Genomic DNA, 20,441 nt, shown 5'->3' on the forward strand with positions numbered 1-20,441 from the left:
ATGCAGACCAATTTGATGCAGTGTGCGGCGTTTGGTCTGAGCACTGAAAGGCTGACCCCCCACCCCTTCATCCTGTGCATCAATGCTGGCAGCACTTATTCTTCTATTTCCCAAAGACAACCTCTGGATATAACGCTGAGCACGTGCACTCATTTTCTTTGGTCGACCATGGCGAGGCCTGTCCTGAGTGGAACCTGTCCTGTTAAACCACTGCATGGTCTTGGCCACCGTGCTGCAGCTCGGTTTCAGGGTCTTGGCAATCTTCTTATAACCTAGGCCGGGCATCACTAAATGGCGGCCCGCGGGCCGTCTCCGGCCCGCGCTGCTGCTCCATCAGGACCGCCGCCATCAGCTGCTGGATTTCTTCCCTGTCTCTGCTGCTGTCATTAGCAGAGCAGGGCGGATGGCAGGAGGCGGGACTGAGACTGGGGGCGGGACCGGCATTGAATGGAGGGAGGCAGCTGCCTGAATTAGCATTTCAGGCTGGAGGTGATTGGCTGCTGGGAGGCGGAAGGTGATTGGCTGCTGGGAGGCGGGAGGTGATTGGCTGCTGGGAAGCGGAAGGTGATTGGCTGCTGGGAGGCGGGAGGTGATTGGCTGGGAGGCACACAGTCGGCTGCCTCTATGCATGCAGCGCTGCTGTTCCTCTGTCTTCCTCGAGATTGTCCCGCCTCCTGCTCTCCGCTCTGTGTAAGGTAGGAGAGTGAAGGGAGGACAGGGCTGTGAAGTTTGATTGGGGAGCAGGGGTCATGTGCAGGGGGGGGTAGTGTGGTGTTTCATGTAAAGGGGAGCAATGCTGTGGGGGTGATATGTTAAGAGGGTAGTGGTCTGTGTTGATGTAAAGGGGGGCAGTGCTATGGGGGTGTGTGTTAACAGGGCAGTGCTGTGTATGTGTGTGAGGGTGATGCAAAGGGGCAGGTCTGTGGGGGTGATATAAGGGGGCAGTGGTGTGTGTGTGTGGGGGGGGTGGGGGGGTGATGTAAAGAGAGACAGTGCTGTTGGGGGGATATGCAAGAGGGACAGTGCTGATGGGGGGATATATGAAGGGGACAGTGCTGATGGGGGGATATATGAAGGGGACAGTGCTGATGGGGGGGATATATGAAGGGGACAGTGCTGATGGGGGGGATATATGAAGGGGACAGTGCTGATGGGGGGATATATGAAGGGGACAGTGCTGATGGGGGAATATATGAAGGGGACAGTGCTGATGGGGGAATATATGAAGGGGGCAGTGCTTTGTGTGTGTGTGGGGGGTGGTGATGTGAAGGGGGACAGTGCTGTGTGTGTGTGTGGGGGGGGGGGTGGTGATGTGAAGGGGGACAGTGCTGTGTGTGTGTGTGTGGGGGGGGGGACAGTGGTGATGTGAAGGGGGACAGTGCTGTGAGTGGTGATGTAAAGGGGCATAAGCAGCTGCACAGAAAACGTGCAGGGTACAATTGACTCTTAAATGCAATGAAATACAAGGTGCGGTTTCCCACACATGGAAATTGCATGGTACATACGCGCCATGCAGTTTCAATGCGACAGCGTTTTAAAAAGGTGCCAGGGCCTTTTCCCAGCAGAAAACACAGACACAACAGCCCATTCAAATGAATGGGCTGTCGTGCCTGCACACCTGGGCTGTGATGTAAAGAATCCGAGTCATCACGCAAAAATGCAATCTGGACCTCTGCTGGAAGAAAATTTTGCTAATCGGACCTCCATGAATTTTAATTCAATACCCCTGACCTAGGCCATCTTTATGTGGAGCAACAATTATTTTTTTCCGATCCTCAGAGAGTTCTTTGCCATGAGGGCCATGTTGAACTTCCAGTGACCAGTATGGGAGAGTGAAAGTGATAAATACTAAATTTAACACAACTGCTCCCCATTTACACCTGAGACCTTGTAACACTAACGAGCAGTGGCGGCCGCTCTAAAAATTCAATTTTTCAGCCCACTAGGGGTGCCGGACTAGTGGTGAGTATGGGGGGGTGGGGTTTTTCACCCCACGTGCGGTGGTGTAGAGACGCCGATTGGCGGCCTTCTGGGGGTCATCGGGGCGCAGAGCAATGCGTCCCGACACTCCCCACTTTTATGATGTCCTGGCTGTGATTGGTCCAGACTCCAGCCTGGACCAATCACACAGGAGGACATGATTCCCGGGGACCTGGTGACGTGAATGCTTGGGGGCGGTGCGTGCTCCAGTCCCGCCCGCCCGCAAGCAGAGAGGAGAGCTTCCCGCCCGCCAGCAGAGAGGACTCAGAGGAGAGCCGCGCGAGAGAGTCCGCAACTCCGCATCATGTCCCATCCCATCCGCATCCGAGAGTGACTCAGACTCCCGCCGCCGCCCCGGGGCCCGACTGAGAGGTAGAGCAACTGCAGCAGTGCACGACGCAGGTCACCGTCCGGGACCGTGAGTGAGCCGAGTCAACCGACCGAGGTAAATGCTCAAGTGATGCCTCAGGGGGGGGCCCGGCCCACACACTGTCACTGACACAGTACTGTCTGCTTTGAAGGGGGCATGCACGCTGGTCTCTGCATTGAAAGGGGGCATGTATACTGGTCACTACATTGAGGGGCATGTATACTGGTCACTACATTGAGGGGCATGTATGCTGGTCACCACATTGAGGGGCATGTATGCTGGTCACTACATTGAGGGGCATGTATACTGGTCACTACATTGAGGGGCATGTATGCTGGTCACTTCATTGAGGGGCATGTATATTGGTCACTACATTGAGGGGCATGTATGCTGGTCACTACATTGAGGGGCATGTATGCTGGTCACTACATTGAGGGGCATGTATGCTGGTCACTACATTGAGGGGCATGTATGCTGGTCACTACATTGAGGGGCATGTATACTGGTCACTACCGTACATTGAGGGGCATGTATACTGGTCACTACATTGAAAGGGGCATGTATGCTGGTCACTACATTGAAAGGGGGCATGTATACTGGTCACTACATTGAAAGGGGCATGTATACTGGTCACTACATTGAAAGGGGCATGTACGCTGGTCACTGCATTGAAAGGGGGCATGTATACTGGTCACTGCATTGAAAGGGGGCATGTATACCGGTCACTGCATTGAAAGGGGGCATGTATACTGGTCACTACATTGAAAAGGGGCATGTATACTGGTCACTACATTGAAAGGGGGCATGTATACTGGTCACTACATTGAAAGGGGGCATGTATGCTGGTCACTATATTGAAAGGGGGCATGTATGCTGGTCACTACATTGAAAGGGGGAATGTATACTGGTCACTACATTGAAGGGGACATGTACGCTGGTCACTGCATTAAAAGGGGGCATGTACACTGGTCACTGCATTGAAAGGGGGCATGTACGCTGGTCACTGCATTGAAAGGGGGCCTTACTGTGGGGTTTGTGCTAGGGGGCCTGTACTGTGGGGTTTGTGCTAGGGGGTCTGTTCTGTGGGATAAATGCTAGGGGGCCTGTACTGTGGGGTTTGTGCTAGGGGGCCTGCACTGTTGTATTAGTGCTAGAGGGTCTGTACTGTGGGGTTTGTGCTAGGGGGCCTGTGCTGTGGGGTTTGTACTAGGGGGCCTGTACTTTGGGGTTTGTGCTAGGGGGTCTGTACTGTGGGGTTTGTGCCACTCTCAGTCAGTGTATCCCATAATAGGGTGTCTCTCACAGTATATCCTATAATAGGGCCCCTGCTCCCTATTATGGGATATACTAGTACTGATGGACCCCTTAATATGTGATATATTGGGAGAATTTGTTCACGCAAGCAAAATACAGGGGACAAAATGGGTGGAGTCTATTAGGGGTGGGGCTTCTGTGAAATGGGAGGGGTCAAAATGGAAGGGCGGGGTCTTGTGCCCCACCATCTTAAAACTTCACCAGCCGCCACTGCTAACGAGTCACATAACACCGGGGAGGGACAATGGCTAATTGGGCCCAATATGGACATTTTTACTTGTTTGCCAGGGGTTTAGACATTAATGGTTGTGTGTTGAGTTATTTTGAGGGGACAGCAAATTTACACTGTTATACAAGCTGTACACTCACTACTTTACATTGTAGCAAAGTGTCATTTCTTCAGTTTCATCACATGAAAAGGTATAATAAAATATTTACAAAAAGGTGAGGGGTGTATTCACTTTTGTGAGATACTGTATATATCACCCTGCCTTCTGTCCTCTGCCTATTACTGCTCCTACCAACTCTTGCTAATTTTACATCCACATACTGAGAAAACCTCCAGGACTCTGGGGCATGTCCCTTCATATAAATCACACCCCCACATTTCCTCCCTCACCCTCCTCCTTCTCCTTACCTCTGGTGACATATCCCCAAAATGGAACACCATTTGGCTTTTCAACAAGCTCCCAGCACCCTACACTCTCTGCCAGCAGCAAAAACCCACAGAACCTAATCTCCATTCCTGTTCTTCCCAACACCAGCCTCCCCTTCTCCTGTGCTCTCTGGAACACCCTCCCCTCCCTCTCTGGATGGAGTTGGACCTTTAGAAGGTCAGACGGCTTCAAATTCAAGAGCGTGTATTTAGGACGGGGGTGGAGGGGCTCAGGTCCGAAGTACTTTGGTCAGCATACTGAACACTTCCATACAGAACTGGTGTACCACAAGGCCTGTCCACTATCTATGATAAAAAAAATCCCCCTCTGTCCATATCCTCGGAAACTCAGGAGTGAGTGCAAGGATATAATGTGCAATTCTAACACGCACCATATACCACTGTGTGACCAGTTTGCAGAAAATTTGGTAGCTAATATGTTACATGAGCTCTAAGTTATTCTTTCTACAAGTGACATGCACTTCAAGCTCTGCACTTCCGCGATTGCATGCAGCGAGCATACACAGTAAACATCACCAACAAGCACCAAACAGGCTGCAGGTGACCCTGTCTCTCCATTCAGCTCTTTTCCCACTCTGTAACATGCACTCTCTACCACTCCTGCTGGCATTTGTGTCCTCTCTTTCCTAACTCACTCACCTTCACCCCTCTTAGGCACCCCACAGCTTATATATATCACCCTGCCTTCTGTCCTCTGCCTATTACTGCTCCTACCAACTCTTGCTAATTTTACATCCACATTCTGAGAAAACCTCCAGGACTCTGGGGCATGTCCCTTCATATAAATCACACTCCCACATTACCTCCCTCACCCTCCTCCATCTCCTTACCTCTGGGGACATATCCCCAAACCCCGGGCCTACATTTGGCTTTTCACCACGCTCCCACCCCCCTACACCCTCTGCCAGCAGTCGCAACTGACAGAACCTTCAACCTAGTCTCTATTCCTCTTCTTCCCAATACCAGCCTCCCCTTCTCCTGTGCCCTCTGGAAAACCCGCTCTGTCTGTAGCAAACACACCTCCCTCCACGACCTCTTTATCACAAATTCCTTTAACCTACTCGCCATTCCTGAAACCTGGCTTCGTAATTCCAATACTACTTCTCCTGCTTCCCTCTCCCATGGTGGCCTTCTCTGGACTCACTCCCTCAGACCAAACGGATGGAAGGGAGGTGGAGTGGGAACCCTTCTAGTCCCATGCAGCACCTATCAGGTACTTCACCCACCTCCCTTTCTGACTGTCCTCTTTTGAGGTGCATAGTATTCTTCTATTTTCTCCTGTTTCTTTAAGAATCGCTGCCATCTACCGGCCCCCTGGACCCATATCAACCTTGCTTGATGACTTCTCTGCCTGGCTACCCTCCTTTCTCTCTTCTGAAATCCCCACAATCATTCTTGATGACTTCAACATCCCTGCTAATGCTAATACTACTACTACTGCTTCTAAAATTCTCAGCCTAATCTAATCTCTTGACCTGAAGCAATGGATACAGGCTCCTACACACTCCAATGGCAACACCCTTGACCTTGTCTTCTCCTATCTATGCACTCCATGCAACCTCTCCCACTCTCTGATCACCACCTTATTAGTTTCGCTCTCCCTGTCTTCCACCTCCTCTCCCTCCAACCGCCTAACAGTTACCCGTAGAAACCTTTGCCGCCTCAACACTTCTCTTCTCTACTCTGCTACTGACTATATATATTACAAAATCTCACCCCTGTCATGTCCCAACCTAGCCACTTCCATCAATAATAGCTCACTATCATCCTCCCTAGACATGCTCGCTCCCCTCACTACACACAGAATTCAACCCTGCCCGCTACAACTCTGGCAAACAGACGACACCAGAAGTCTCAAAAAATGTAGCTGCGGTCTCAAGCGTCTGTGACTTAAGACCAAATCCCTGGAAGACTTCAAACAATATAAATCTGCCCTCCTAAAATACCATTCCTACCTCCTCACTGCCAAGCAAACCTATTTTATCACGCTCATCCAAACATTCTCATCTAGTCCCCATCAACACTTCCCTACCTTTAACTCTCTACTCTGTCCTCCATCAACTTCACCCTCTAACTCACTCACTGCCCAGGAGATCGGCAAACACTACATAAATAAGATCGACACGATTCGCGAGGAGATCTCCAATGTGCAGAAACCTCCCCCACTTAATAACCGATGTCCACAGATACTGTAAGGGATATTCCGGTAATAGGCAGATGCGTATGCGAGTGCACAGGAATACGTGCATGCGTACAAAGATTCTCCAAATGCAGACGCCTATGCGCATACACGTACATTAGCGGTTTTAGCATTGGCGCATAAATGGCATATAAAGGACAGCAGCTGCACTAGTGATCTGCAGCTTTACCTGAGTTCTGTTCCTGTGCCTGTATTGACTCCTGTTTTGACCTGGCTTGTCTGACCAGGTTTGCTTATCTCCAGTCCTGACCCCGGCTTGCCTAGACTCTGCTTTACCTGCTTTCCTGCCTAATATCCTGCTGCCAACCTCTGCCTTTAAACCGACTATTCTCTGCCTGCTGCTTATGCCATATTTGATTATCTGTGACTGATCCGGCTTGTCTGACCATGTCCAGTCTTTTGCCTTTCCTGCTCTCTCCAGTCCTTGGTGATGCTGTCCTGCATCCGCTGTGCATCTGCACCACTGTACCTGCTTCTACCTGCTGCTCAGCAATCCAGTCCTGTCTAGTGACTCTTTGGCTACTCATCTCGGCTACCAACAGAAGACCAGCGTAGGCACTCCCTGCGTTCTTGCATCCACTGTTGCAACTCCAGTGGTGCCTGAGCCAGGGCTATACGAGAGGTCTCCCTCTGCACGTCAGGCTCTGCTACAAGGTACATGAAAGGTTCCATCATTACTTCCCTCTTTCAACCCTGCTAGTATTATTGAGGTTACTGGACTTTTATCTAACACCCTGCCCCCTGGATCCTGCTCACTCGCAAATGCTACGCTCACCCTCTGACTCTATTCTATGCTCTCTTACTCACATTGTTAACCTCTCCCTCTCTTCTGGCATCTTCCCCAACTCTCTAAAACATGCGCTAGTCTCTCCCATCCTTAAAAAGTCATCACTGGACCCCACCAATCTTCGCAATCTATGAACTATCTCCTCACTCCTCTTCCCCTCCAAACTCCTTGAACAATTGGTCTACAACCGACTGAGCGACCGTCTGACTAAGAACAAACTTCTTGATCCCCTTCAGTCCGGATTTCTCCCTCAACATTCTACTGAAACTGCTCTCCTTATACTCAAAAACGACCTACTAACAGCAAACACCAATGCATACTATTCTGTGTATAGTGCAAAAGTATACCTGCGCTGCTATCAAATCAAATACATAAATAAATCCCAATAAATATGGTGTATAAATAATCTGTGTAAAATGCTAGTGCTCAAATTCAAACACACATTACTATATCATAGATCCCAAACAATATATAAAAAATATTAAAAATACAATAAATACATATTTTATCACGTGTAAATAAATATCAAATAAAGTCTTTCAATAAAAGACGTGCTTAAATAGTGACAGTCTTAGTGCAAAACATAAGTCCAAAGTGCTGCGTGCTCGTAAAACAAGTGCTGGTGCTTTCTCTACACGAGTAGGTGCTCCCCTCCTGGACCCCTACTCACCAGAAGCCAAATAATACACCGCTTTCAGAGTATCCTTAGATAGGACGAGCCTTAATGGACCATCAACTCAATCAGCTTTTCTGTAGGTCATATCATCCAGGTATTGCTCAAAAAATGGAAAGAGATGCTGGCATCGTGAAGTATGTAATCACTTTATTCGATGCACACAATACAAGATACACTTACAATGTGACAAAGGTAAAAACGCCTAAAGAATCATCCCACGGGTTGCCAATCCAAACGGCTATACTCACTCCCCGTGTCCCCGTATGTCGGAAGGTGGATGTAGTCTGGCGTAGTACGTACTCGGACGAACGGCTTGACGCGTTTCGCTCCGCACACAGAGCGTTATCAAAAGCCTACTATTCTGTACTACTCCTCCTGGACCTCTCTGCTGCCTTTGTCACAGTGGACTACTCCCTCCTGCTAAAAAAAACTTCACTCCCTTGGTCTCCGTGACTCTACTCTTCACTGGTTCTCATCCTACCTATCCCAACACAACTTCAGTGCTACTTAAATCTCTACTACCTCATCTCCTCTTCATTTCCCCATTGAGTTCCCCCAAGGTTCTGTTCTTGGACCACTCCTTTTCTCAATTTACACCTCCTCACTGGGTCAGCTGATTGCCTCCAATGGCTTTTAATATCATCTCTACGCTGATGACACCCAAATCTTTCTCCCCACCCTTCAGCTCACTCCATCAGCCTCCTCATGCATCACCAACTTACTAACAGACATATCAGCCTGGATGTCACATCACTTCCTCAAACTCAACCTATCCTAAACCGAGCTCATGATATTTCCTCCCCCACGTTCCTCTTCCCCTGATTTCTCTGTCAAAATCAACAGCTTAACTATCAACCCGTCCCCCCATGCCAAGGTCCTAGGTGTATTTCTGGACTCTGAACTATCCATCCAGTGGCTGTCCAAAGCTTGCCGCCTCAACCTCCGCAACATCTCCAAGATACGCCCCGTCCTAACCAATGACACCACAAAGCTTGTAAACCACTCCCTGGTCATCTCTCGTTTCGATTACTGCAACTCCCTTCTCATTGGCTTACCTTTAAATAGTCTATGCCCCTTCAGTCCATTATGAACGGTGCATATGATGTGGAGATGCCCTAAGATGGTTAGATACTGGACATGTGTATTGGACACTATTAATAATGTGTTTAGAGTTAATATTCCAATGGAACCCAAGATATGTGTTTTGGGGTGGCTGGATAAAGAAGCATATACTTCTCAGATTTGTATGGCAATCTTTCGTCTGCTATTTATAGCAAGAAAATTGATAGCGCAGAAATGGATCTCCATGGCTCCCCCATGGGTAAAAGCAGTAAACAAAGTCTTACAAAGAGATAATATGGTTTAACAACACAGGGGTTTTACAATTTACAAAATGGTGGTACAATTGGCTGGACATGCCAGGATTAACTCCGGTACAATTAGTTAGGGATAGGCTGTTAGAATGAAGCACATAAGGAGGTATTTTTGTTGCATTTTTTGATAGATAATATTGTGGGTACAGTAGTGCACTAGTAGTTGAGGGATTAAAGATAGTGGAAATGAATGGATGGAAAGTATGGGGTTGTTACAGATAAACAGGAGTGAAAGGATATATTGCACTTGGAAAGTCTAATATTGAATTAATAAATAAAGGGAATTCTGGGAAAATGTGAAGAATGGCTCAAGCATTTGGAGAGTCTTAAATAAATGGTGTATTTAAAAAATGGATAAAAACACTTAGCTATGGGGTGTATATAATATAGTTTAGGATGTTTGAAGGGAATGGGTTTCAAGAGGGTGAATGGAGTCTATGTTTGTTGATAAATACATATGTAAATATTGTAGGGTAGGAAATATTTAAAAAATGGAAAACTGGAGTCAAGATTTGGGGCAATGTGAATTTTTTATATGTTTTGTGAAAATGGAAAACAAAAAGAAAATCTGATTTCAATGTCGGCCTCGATATGAGACAAGTCTTCTTTCATGATTTCAGAGTCCCATTGCTGTGTGTAGGTCAGTAATTTCTGTGTTGATGTCAATAGATATTTGTAAATCATGGAGATTAGACCCAGATAAAGAACAACTTTGCTCATAAGGGATCAGGAGAAGAGACCCCTCTGAGAATTTCACGTGAATGTCAGAAAAGATTTAATTTGGAGGCATCAGAACAGAGGCGTACCTAGAACCTTCAGGGCCCCAGTGCAAGAAACAATAAAGGGCCTACCTGGACCCTTGGCCCAGACCCTTCCCTTTAAGCCCAGGGCCCTTCCCACTGATTCCAGGGCCCTTTATGCCTGTCGCTAGACCCTTTATTACAGTCCTGCAGCAGGACCCTTTCACATGTTCTGCAACGGTCCCACCCATGGTGGTGGAACACCAGGGCCCAGTCGCAAGTGCAACCTTTGCGACCCTTTATTTTGTTATTTTATTATTTTTTCACTATTTTATTTAATTTTTTTACAATTTTATTACATTTACTGCGGCAGTCAGCCCCTCCTGGGCAAAGCAACGTAGTACTATGTCGCTCGCCCAGGAGCCTGTAGGGGGCGAGCGTGCGCCACCAGAGGCGCGCTCCAGCCCCCGCTCGTTCACGGCCATCTCCGCGCGAGTGACCGGCAGCTCCGATGTCCGCCGCTCACTCGCGATCTCCCGCTGGAGAGGGAGAAAGGCAGGTGGCTGATGTAAACAAAGCCGCCTGTCATTCTCCCTGGTGTAGCAGCAGAGACTATACGATCCTGCTATGTAGGATCGTATGTCTCTGTGGTTACATCAAAAGCCACGCCCCTTGACAGTTAGAAGCACGCCCCTAGGGACACACTTAACCCCTGGATCTCTAATAAAGTTAACCCCTTCCCTGCCAGTGTCATTTTTACAGTAACAGTGCATATGTATAGCACTGATTACTGTAGTAATGTCACTGGTACCGCCAAAAGTGTCAAAAATGTCAGTCAGGGTTCCGATCTGTCTGCCGCAATGTCGCAGTCCCGCAAAAAAAGTGGCAGATCGCCGCCATTACTAGTTTAAAAAAAACAATAAAAATGACATAAATCTTTCCCTTAGTTAGTAAACGCAATAACTTTTGCGCAAATCAATCAAAATACGCTTATTGCTATTTTTTTTACTAAAAGTATGTAGCAGAAAACAAATTGGCCTAAAATGTTAAAAAATTTAGATTTTTACATTTTTTTGGGGGGGAATTTCATATAAAAAAAATGTGAAAAATATTGTTATTTTTTCAAAATTGATGCTCTTTTTTTGATTATAGCGCAAAAAAAAAAATCGCACAGGTGATCAAATACCACCAAAAGAAAGCTCTGTTTGTGGGGGAAAAAAAGGACGTCAAAGGAAGTTCATTTGGGTACAGCGTTGCCCGACTGCGCAATTGTCCATTAAAGTAACGCAGTGCCGAATCGCAAAATAGGCCCTGGTCTTTGAGCAGGAAAATCCTCCAGGGCTTAAGTGGTTAAAGTAACTTATGCGCTGCAAACTCTATAATAACGATCCTCAAATGTGTTGCATCTGCTGCATACATTCTAGTGTCAGTTCACCACCTCTTGTACAAAAATAAAAATTTGCTGTGTGTTGTGCTGCTGCATGTATTCAACTCCATCGTATGTGTTCTTGAACTAAAAATAACAATTAAATATATATAACACATGATAGGAAATATCTAAGTACAAAAAAAAAATTTAAACACAGAACATATATAAATGAGTGCTGCTCATACGTCCACCAAGGTGATGTTCAGAGATTAGTGCTTTCACTGACTTGAAATGTTACATCCAAGCACAAACCTACAATACCAGTGCCTAAAGTACAATAAATATCATACATTTGACTGCAAAAATAAATCAAAGAAGGTGATATAGTAAAAAGACACTGCTATATATCTAATAATGTCCACTATTTAAAGTGGTAGTAAACTGCAGCAGAGTTTAAAAAAAAAAACTGTAAGACAATGGCATAATGTGCTAGCATACTAGGACATTATGAAATACTTACCGTAGAACTAAGCCTTCCAAAGGCATGGCCCATGCGCCCGGGGGCCCTCGGTTCCGGCATGAAGATCTGAAGGGTTCGGCAGGGTACGCCAGAGCTCATGCGCCCGGTGAGGCCACTGGCTGCATTCAGGGTGAATATCTCTCAAACGGTTAACGTTTAGGAGATATTCATTTTACAGTGCCTTGCGAAAGTATTCGGCCCCCCTTGAACTTTTCGACCTTTTGCCACATTTCAGGCTTTAAACATAAAGATATAAAACTGTAATTTTTTGTGAAGAATCAACAACAAGTGGGACACAATCATGAAGTGGAACGAAATTTATTGGATATTTCAAACTTTTTTTAACAAATAAAAAACTGAAAAATTGGGCGTGCAAAATTATTCAGCCCCCTTAAGTTAATACTTTATAGCGCCACCTTTTGCTGCGATTACAGCTGTAAGTCGCTTGGGGTATGTCTCTATCAGTTTTGCACATCGAGAGACTGAAATTTTTGCCCATTCCTCCTTGCAAAACAGCTCGAGCTTAGTGAGGTTGGATGGAGAGCGTTTGTGAACAGCAGTTTTCAGTTCTTTCCACAGATTCTCGATTGGATTCAGGTCTGGACTTTGACTTGGCCATTCTAACACCTGGATATGTTTATTTGTGAACCATTCCATTGTAGATTTTGCTTTATGTTTTGGATCATTGTCTTGTTGGAGGACAAATCTCCGTCCCAGTCTCAGGTCTTTTGCAGACTTCATCAGGTTTTCTTCCAGAATGGTCCTGTATTTGGCTCCATCCATCTTCCCGTCAATTTTAACCATCTTCCCTGTCCCTGCTGAAGAAAAGCAGGCCCAAACCATGATGCTGCCACCACCATGTTTGACAGTGGGGATGGTGTGTTCAGGGTGATGAGCTGTGTTGCTTTCACGCCAAACATAACATTTTGCATTGTTGCCAAAAAGTTCGATTTTGGTTTCATCTGACCAGAGCACCTTCTTCCACATGTTTGGTGTGTCTCCCAGGTGGCTTGTGGCAAACTTTAAGCGACACTTTTTATGGATATCTTTAAGAAATGGCTTTCTTCTTGCCACTCTTCCATAAAGGCCAGATTTGTGCAGTATACGACTGATTGTTGTCCTATGGACAGAGTCTCCCACCTCAGCTGTAGATCTCTGCAGTTCATCCAGAGTGATCATGGGCCTCTTGGCTGCATCTCTGATCAGTCTTCTCCTTGTATGAGCTGAAAGTTTAGAGGGACGGCCAGGTCTTTGTAGATTTGCAGTGGTCTGATACTCCTTCCATTTCAATATTATCGCTTGCACAGTGCTTCTTGGGATGTTTAAAGCTTGGGAAATCTTTTTGTATCCAAATCCGGCTTTAAACTTCTCCACAGCAGTATCTCAGACCTGCCTGGTGTGTTCCTTGTTCTTCATGATGCTCTCTGCGCTTTAAACGGACCTCTGAGACTATCACAGTGCAGGTGCATTTATACGGACACTTGATTACACACAGGTGGATTCTATTTATCATCATTGGTCATTTAGGTCAACACTGGATCATTCAGAGATCCTCACTGAACTTCTGGAGAGAGTTTCCTACACTGAAAGTAAAGGGGCTGAATAATTTTGCACGCCCAATTTTTCAGTTTTTTATTTGTTAAGAACGTTTGAAATATCCAATAAATTTCGTTCCACTTCATGATTGTGTCCCACTTGTTGTTGATTCTTCACAAAAAATTACAGTTTTATATCTTTATGTTTGAAGCCTGAAATGTGGCAAAAGGTCGAAAAGTTCAAGGGGGCCGAATACTTTCACAAGGCACTGTACCTACAGGTAGGCCTTATAGGCTTACCTGTAGGTAAAAATCACAAAGCGTTCTTTACTACTGCTTTAAACCACAGTCCATGCAATGGTGTTCATGCATAACTTATCGATCCCCTAGTAGGGAAGTGATACCAGAATCCAAGTGCTATAAATGTCTTGATCATGCACATAAAAGTGAATCCAAGATACCTGTGCTCACCACACTCTTCACACTCCTTCACACACCACTTCTAATATGAAGTAAAGATGTGCCCCCATCTTAACCATATGACCTATAGCTACAATAGGTCAAATGAGCATTCCCTCACTCTTTTGTGGTTAATTGGGTCATAACACCTCCAGATCTGTGAACATGTGCTACTACTCAATGGTACTCTGATGGGTTAACACACTCAACTTAACACTAAGCTCAGATCCACAAAGGAGCTATTAGAGTGTAGTACTTTTAAACCTTCATTAATTTACTAGAAATTACACTCACATTTTGACAAGTTAAAATCGCGTTGTATATGCATCCACAGCCTTGACTGATTCAGAACTCAAGCAATCAGCTGTACCACTCAGTTCACTCCAAACGTCCATAAATGTCCAGGAGGACACACAGGGGGCCTGGGACAGTAGGACCTGGATAGGAGGGGCCGCAGGGTGGCATATAGAAGAGCCGATCCCCTTCATTTTCCTCCTGCAGGTGCTGAATGCCTGCGGGAAGGAGAAGTGGAGAAGCAGGTTTTCAGTGGCTGCAGGAGCAAAATGAAGGGGATCGGCTCTTCTATATGCCACCCTGCGGCCCCTTCCATTCAGGTCCTACTGCCCCAGGCCCCCTGTGTGTTCTCCTGGACATTTATTTACTTTTGGAGTGAACTGAGTGGTACAGCTGATTATCCAGGTTATAGGTTTACCTGTATTTTAGCTTTTATTCCCCCCCCCCCCCCCAAAAGATTTTGGTTTGTTTTTCAAATGAGTTGTACAGCTTGTAAATCACATTAAAGATGGAAAAAGTTCTGAAATGATTTATCTTTGTCTATTTTTTTTACATCACAGAAACCTGACATTGTAACAGGGGTGTGTAGACTTTTTATATCCACTGCATTCATTTATTTTACACATTAACTTTTGTACTTACTCCTTGTTACAACTGATACAGTGTGATCCTGTGCTAGTAAAGTAAGCATGACTCATAATTCAATTAAATAACATTTCATAATATGCTGACAAAAGTCTTGGCTGCATCCTTTTTACAGCCTCTGCATCTTGCTAACCTTAAAGTGTTTGTAGACTAATTTGTGACATTTTTACCTACAGGTTAGCTATAATAAAGCATACCTGTAGGTAAAATGAATATCTCCTAATTGTGCACTTTTTAGGAGATATTCCATGGAGTTGCATCTGGTGACATCACTGGCGCTTGTGCTCTGAAGGAATGGCACGGTAGGCGGCAAAGTTCTGTGCCGTAAACAGCGGCTGGAGTCTGTGAACCCAAAAGGAAGACCAGGTGAAGATGGAAGACCTGTCAGCCGTGACAGCATGCGGCTGGAGGGCTTTGTTTTAAGGTAAGTCTCTCATAATTTGCTAGTATGGGATGTATACTGGCACATTATAACATTGCCTTGAAGGGTGAATTGTTTTTTTTTTTTTTTTTTACAAGGTTTACTACCACTTTAATAAAAAGGTGTGATTCTCCTGACTCAGTTATTCCTCTGGGTTTCACAACATGGTATGCATCAATGTGTTACTTTGAGAAAGCCACGTGAGACGGAAGGAACACAATGACGTTTTCAACCAGGCTTTGAACTCTGTCCTGTTTTGTGGGATTTGCCAACTGTATATGCCATAAGTACAGTAATTTGGGCACCTCAGCAAGTTGAGCTTGAACATACTATTCATTTTATCATAGTCCAATGAAGTGTAATGATTCCACATGAAAAGAAAATTCTCTTTGTAAAATAATAAAATAATACCTAAATCACACTATTGGTGCAACTCCTGGAATGGTCACCATGACATTCTATAGTGTAGGTGGAGCACAGCTCATATTACATGAAAACTATTTAATTAATTGGTCATGAATTTATGAGATGTATGAGTTCTGGGGCAGTAGAATGCATTTTCTCCATAGCAAACAGTGAACTAAGGGGTTGATTTTACTAAAGGCAAATAGACTGCACTTTGCTAGTGCAGTTGCTCCAGCAAATGAGGTAAAGCTTCACTTTACAAAGAATACCCAATCAGGTGCAAGGAAAATTTAAAAAAACAGCATCTTTGCTGCACATGATTGAATGATGGAAGTCAGCAGAGCTTTTCCTCATTTAATGAGCTCTGGAGCAGCTGCACTTGCAAAGTGCAGTCTATTTGCCTTTAGTAAATCAACATCACTGTGTTAATTCGTTTAGAGCAGTCATTATAGTAAAATAATAGATTGTTGCTCTGGGCAACTGTGCTGTGACATTCATGATAATAAATGGTAAACCTATGTGAAAAATATGACAGTTAATGGATACAAAGCTGACACCAACACACTGACCAAAAACTTTCAAATGAATTATTACAATGGATTTAAAGTGAGCCTGTGAGGCCTGAAATAAGTGGGATGAAAACTATGGACCTGCAGTGTAGAGCTTAGCTTCACTACCAGTGGTGGCTGGTGCTAAAATATTTAGGTGGTCCGCACTCATCTTACAAAGGAGCCCAACAGCGGTCATAGCTCCTCTGATACCCAGCGCCGCGGCTTCTGTATTAACACAGTCTTCTTTCCGGGTTCTAAATCTTCATTCTCCTGTCCTGATTGGCTGGGACGAGAAGCCGGAAACCAATGGCAAATATTGATTCGCTAATATCACAAAGTGGGAGGCCATATAACAAGCCAATTAGAGCCTCAGGTTCTAATCACGTGCTTGTAAAAAAAATGACAGATCTAATAGAAACCTACTGACGTGCTCCAGTCCCAGCTGACGCCTGATAAGGAGAAACGCGTCGGGGAAGCAGCCACGCCGGCACGCCACGCCACGGGGTCCGCACTGCAGGCGGCCACGTTTTTGCATCTTGGAACCATTGTTTTTGCTTAGTTCCTCCTCTGCCATGAAAGTGTGTTTTTATTTTTAATAAAGTTTTTTAAAGGATAATGCACTATTGGCACCATTATATATTTTTTTCATCATGGGGGAGCTACACTAGAGAATATTATTACCAGCCACATTTGCGAGTTGGATAAGGTGTAGTGGAGGAATCCCTAAGTCCACGTATTGGAGCCGCCATTGGACACCTTTCACCGGGCGCATCCATACATCAACATTGGTTCATGTCTACCCTCTTCATACTTCTGGTAAGAAGTTTGCACTAACACTTGGGTGATCTTTCACTTTATTCACATGTGGAAAGTGCTTGTTCATGACTAAGGCTCACATTGCAACGTTATCTGGTAAGGGGCTACTCCCTCTACTTCCCATATAACAGTGATGGCTAACCTTGGCACCCCAGATGTTTTGGAACTACAGTTCCCATGATGCTCAACTACACTGCAGAGTGCATAAACATCATGGGATACGTAGTTCCAAAACATCTGGGGTGCCAAGGTTCGCCATCACTGCCATATAAGGATATATTGATTCATTAATGACTGGATTGAAGATCTCCTGATTCATCGAAATTCATTCTTTGGCTGTTTTGGGATCAGTGTGAATGATCTGAGGACTTTACTCATCCTATATGTGTTATGGATAACATGCCTGTTTATATGTTTATTTGTACACTATTTTTTCATTACACCTTCATTTAAAGGTTTTTCATATTGTGTGGGAATCACCAACAATTTGGATTATTTAGATGTGAATTTATTTGCATTTCTTATTCTTGTTGAGTGCACTACACTATTTTCTATTTTCACCATTTTTAACTCTAGTGCTGCCGCAAAATTGGAAGGTTAGCGCACCCCTTTCTTTTCACAAATAGAAACCTATTAGCCCAGGGCCCTGCACACTGCACAGCCACACACATAGAATTATTGATTTTAAAATAAATAATAATTTGACTAACATTTTTTAAGTTTAAGATGTTAAAAAATGTTGGTCATATTATTAATTATTTAAAAATAAATAATTGTAATATTTGAATATGCAAACCGGGGGGCGGTTTATGCAAACTAGGGGGGCGGTGCCCCTGCGCTCCTTATGGACTGATTGCCACTGTTCACTACTTAAAAGGTCTCTGACCTGGAACTAGCATTTATCCAGTGAAGTCTGAAAACTTCTATATATTTATTCGGAATAAATTACTTATTACACAGTGAAGTTGATATTAGAATAAGAGAATGTACACCCTTAAAAACAAATCAGTGATCGCACTTCCTATAGTTTACACCTAACTAGGGCTTTATTCTTTTCAAATTTGATGGTAAAACGACAAACCTTCCTAATTTTGTAATCTGAACATAGTACATGGCAATACAAGCTACACTTTATCAATATAAAAGTTGTATGCGAGTGTACAGTTTCAGTACTGTACTATTTCTAATATTTTAAAGATGTAGTGCTAGACATTATAATAAATATTATGCTCATGAATCTTAAAATGAATTACTAATTGCATTAAAATTGCTGTCAATGTAAATACCAGATGTTATGTTCTTTCTCTTTAAAATATAGCGTACTCTTTCTGAAAAAGGCATTTTGTATATAAGTATTCACAACCTGTTTTGCATGTGTATCACAGGGCATATATTTTGTCTACTATTCAAATTTTGTTTGCTGTTATGAGCCCCTTTGAACACCTAACAATTATTAGCTACAGCTGCTAATAGAATTTTGGCACAAATATCTGCAAAACTCATACAAAGCAACAATTTAAACATGCTTTGGGTAGCACAAAATATGTAACAATAGCCTTTTACGAACACACTGTGAAAGAAAAAAAAAACTTTCTAAATTTCAAAGTTGCATTTTAAGTTTTGCTCTAATTACCGTATAACATTTGTTATATAAAGACTGATATATTATAAAATATCTTACACAGTAAAAAAATGAAGCCTCCTGTTTTTGATCCAGTCCAGATGGTTCCAGTGGGCCCAGGCCAATAGTTCCATTCTAGATCCATTGTCGTACTGTGTGTAGCATTCAGAGACAAGAGAGGAGTTGCTCTCAGGGGTGGGAAACTACTTTGCAATACAGCTTTCTGAGACTTGTGGCGTGTACGTGTCTGCAGTATTCTACCGTGTTCTTACCAGTAACCACTCTTTCACTACTAGATTAGAGGAACTGGGTTTTCTGATAATAAAAAAGGCTGATTTTAAAAATAAATGGTTGGTTGTGTTGAATTATAATAAATTTATCTTAGTAAAGTAACAGGATGCAGTGATTTTGCTACCTAAAAGCTTAATTTTTTCCCCCCCTAAAGATTATGTTACCTATGTTACAATCAAAATCTGATATTTTGTTACAGATTTCTATATTGCAACTTAAAGTGGTTGTAAAGGCATACGTTTTTTGTTTGTTTTTTTTACCTTAAAGCGGTTGTAAACCTGCTTGAAAAAAAAAGATAAAAGCATAATGTGCTAGTAAGCATCACATACTAGCACATTATGATATACTCACCTTAGAATTAAGCCCTCTCAGTGGTGCATGATGACCGCTGAGAGGGCTGACTTATATGCATGGCTTATATATTTTGTGCATCATCATCCAGTCTCCAGGTGGATTTAAACTGCGAATGGAAAAACACTGATGTCACATGCAGACTTCTACAGGGACCACCAAGACTTTATGTGCATTGCTTAGATGTCACCCCTAGTAGTTAGGAGCCCCTTGAGCAGATGACCAAAGCTGAGGCAGATACATAATAGTCCAGTCACTCAAGCAGAAATTCAAAAAGTAAAGGCTTCATTTCAGGTGTAAAAGCATAAAGGAGTATGGAGAGCACCACTGCTGGATCAAATGGGAGAAATAGTAACATTTGACTGGTTTCGTTGGCGACCCAACTTCTTCAGAAACTGCCCACCTACAATGCTGCACCAAATCCATAAAAACTGGATCGGGTGTCAAAGATGGCGCCCAAAGGGGCGGAAACACAAAACATGGCTCCATCCCCCTTTTTTCCTGCTAAACAGGATATTCCAATGTCTCTTTCAACTCCACCCACGAGAATAGCCTGCCAAAGACATCATCATGTCCGCATGTCAAAAGCATCATGACGAGAAAAAGTCAGGATGCTCAAAATGTCATGACGCATCCATGAAGTGCATTAAAGTGCATAGGTCTGACAGATCACAGGTTCAAAACCACATTGTCTTCCTCTATACTTGGAATATTCAAATTTGGATATTGGATAACCCAGATTCATCAGATTGCATGACCCAGCATATTTATGATTTGCTAATCTCCAGCTGTCCTATTCAAAAAAGGTTTTACCGTTACACTTACAGAGCCATTTAAGAAACAGCTGCTATTCTGGGAGAGTACCACCACTACTGCTATATGATTACTACATCCTTATTACTTAAATATTTTATGTTTGGTATAAACCTTTTGATATATTGATGTAAACTTTAGGATGTATTTATAGATTTCCTGATGATCATTTTGAGTTATTTGGGTCTTAGTAGGTATACCTTTGTTATTAACTTGTGTTTTGTGTCTTTATCA

At 44.0% G+C, this 20,441-nt stretch overlaps 1 protein-coding gene across 4 annotated transcripts in view; it reads right to left on the bottom strand.

The window, feature by feature from the left end:
* ITGAE (integrin subunit alpha E) overlaps positions 1-19,063 on the bottom strand; it is a 146,889-nt gene extending 127,826 nt beyond the window's left edge. For all 4 annotated transcript variants that reach the window (XM_082245840.1, XM_082245838.1, XM_082245839.1 and 1 more), the window contains exon 1: positions 18,813-19,063. In XM_082245840.1, the coding sequence (XP_082101966.1) occupies positions 18,813-18,897 (85 nt within the window). In that variant the 5' untranslated portion in view covers positions 18,898-19,063. The remainder of the gene's footprint in view (positions 1-18,812) is intronic.
* Positions 19,064-20,441: the final 1,378 nt, after the last annotated feature.

The sequence above is a fragment of the Pelophylax lessonae genome (genome assembly GCF_965119305.1).
Source record: "Pelophylax lessonae genome assembly, chromosome: 2".
Lineage (NCBI taxonomy): Eukaryota > Metazoa > Chordata > Amphibia > Anura > Ranidae > Pelophylax > Pelophylax lessonae.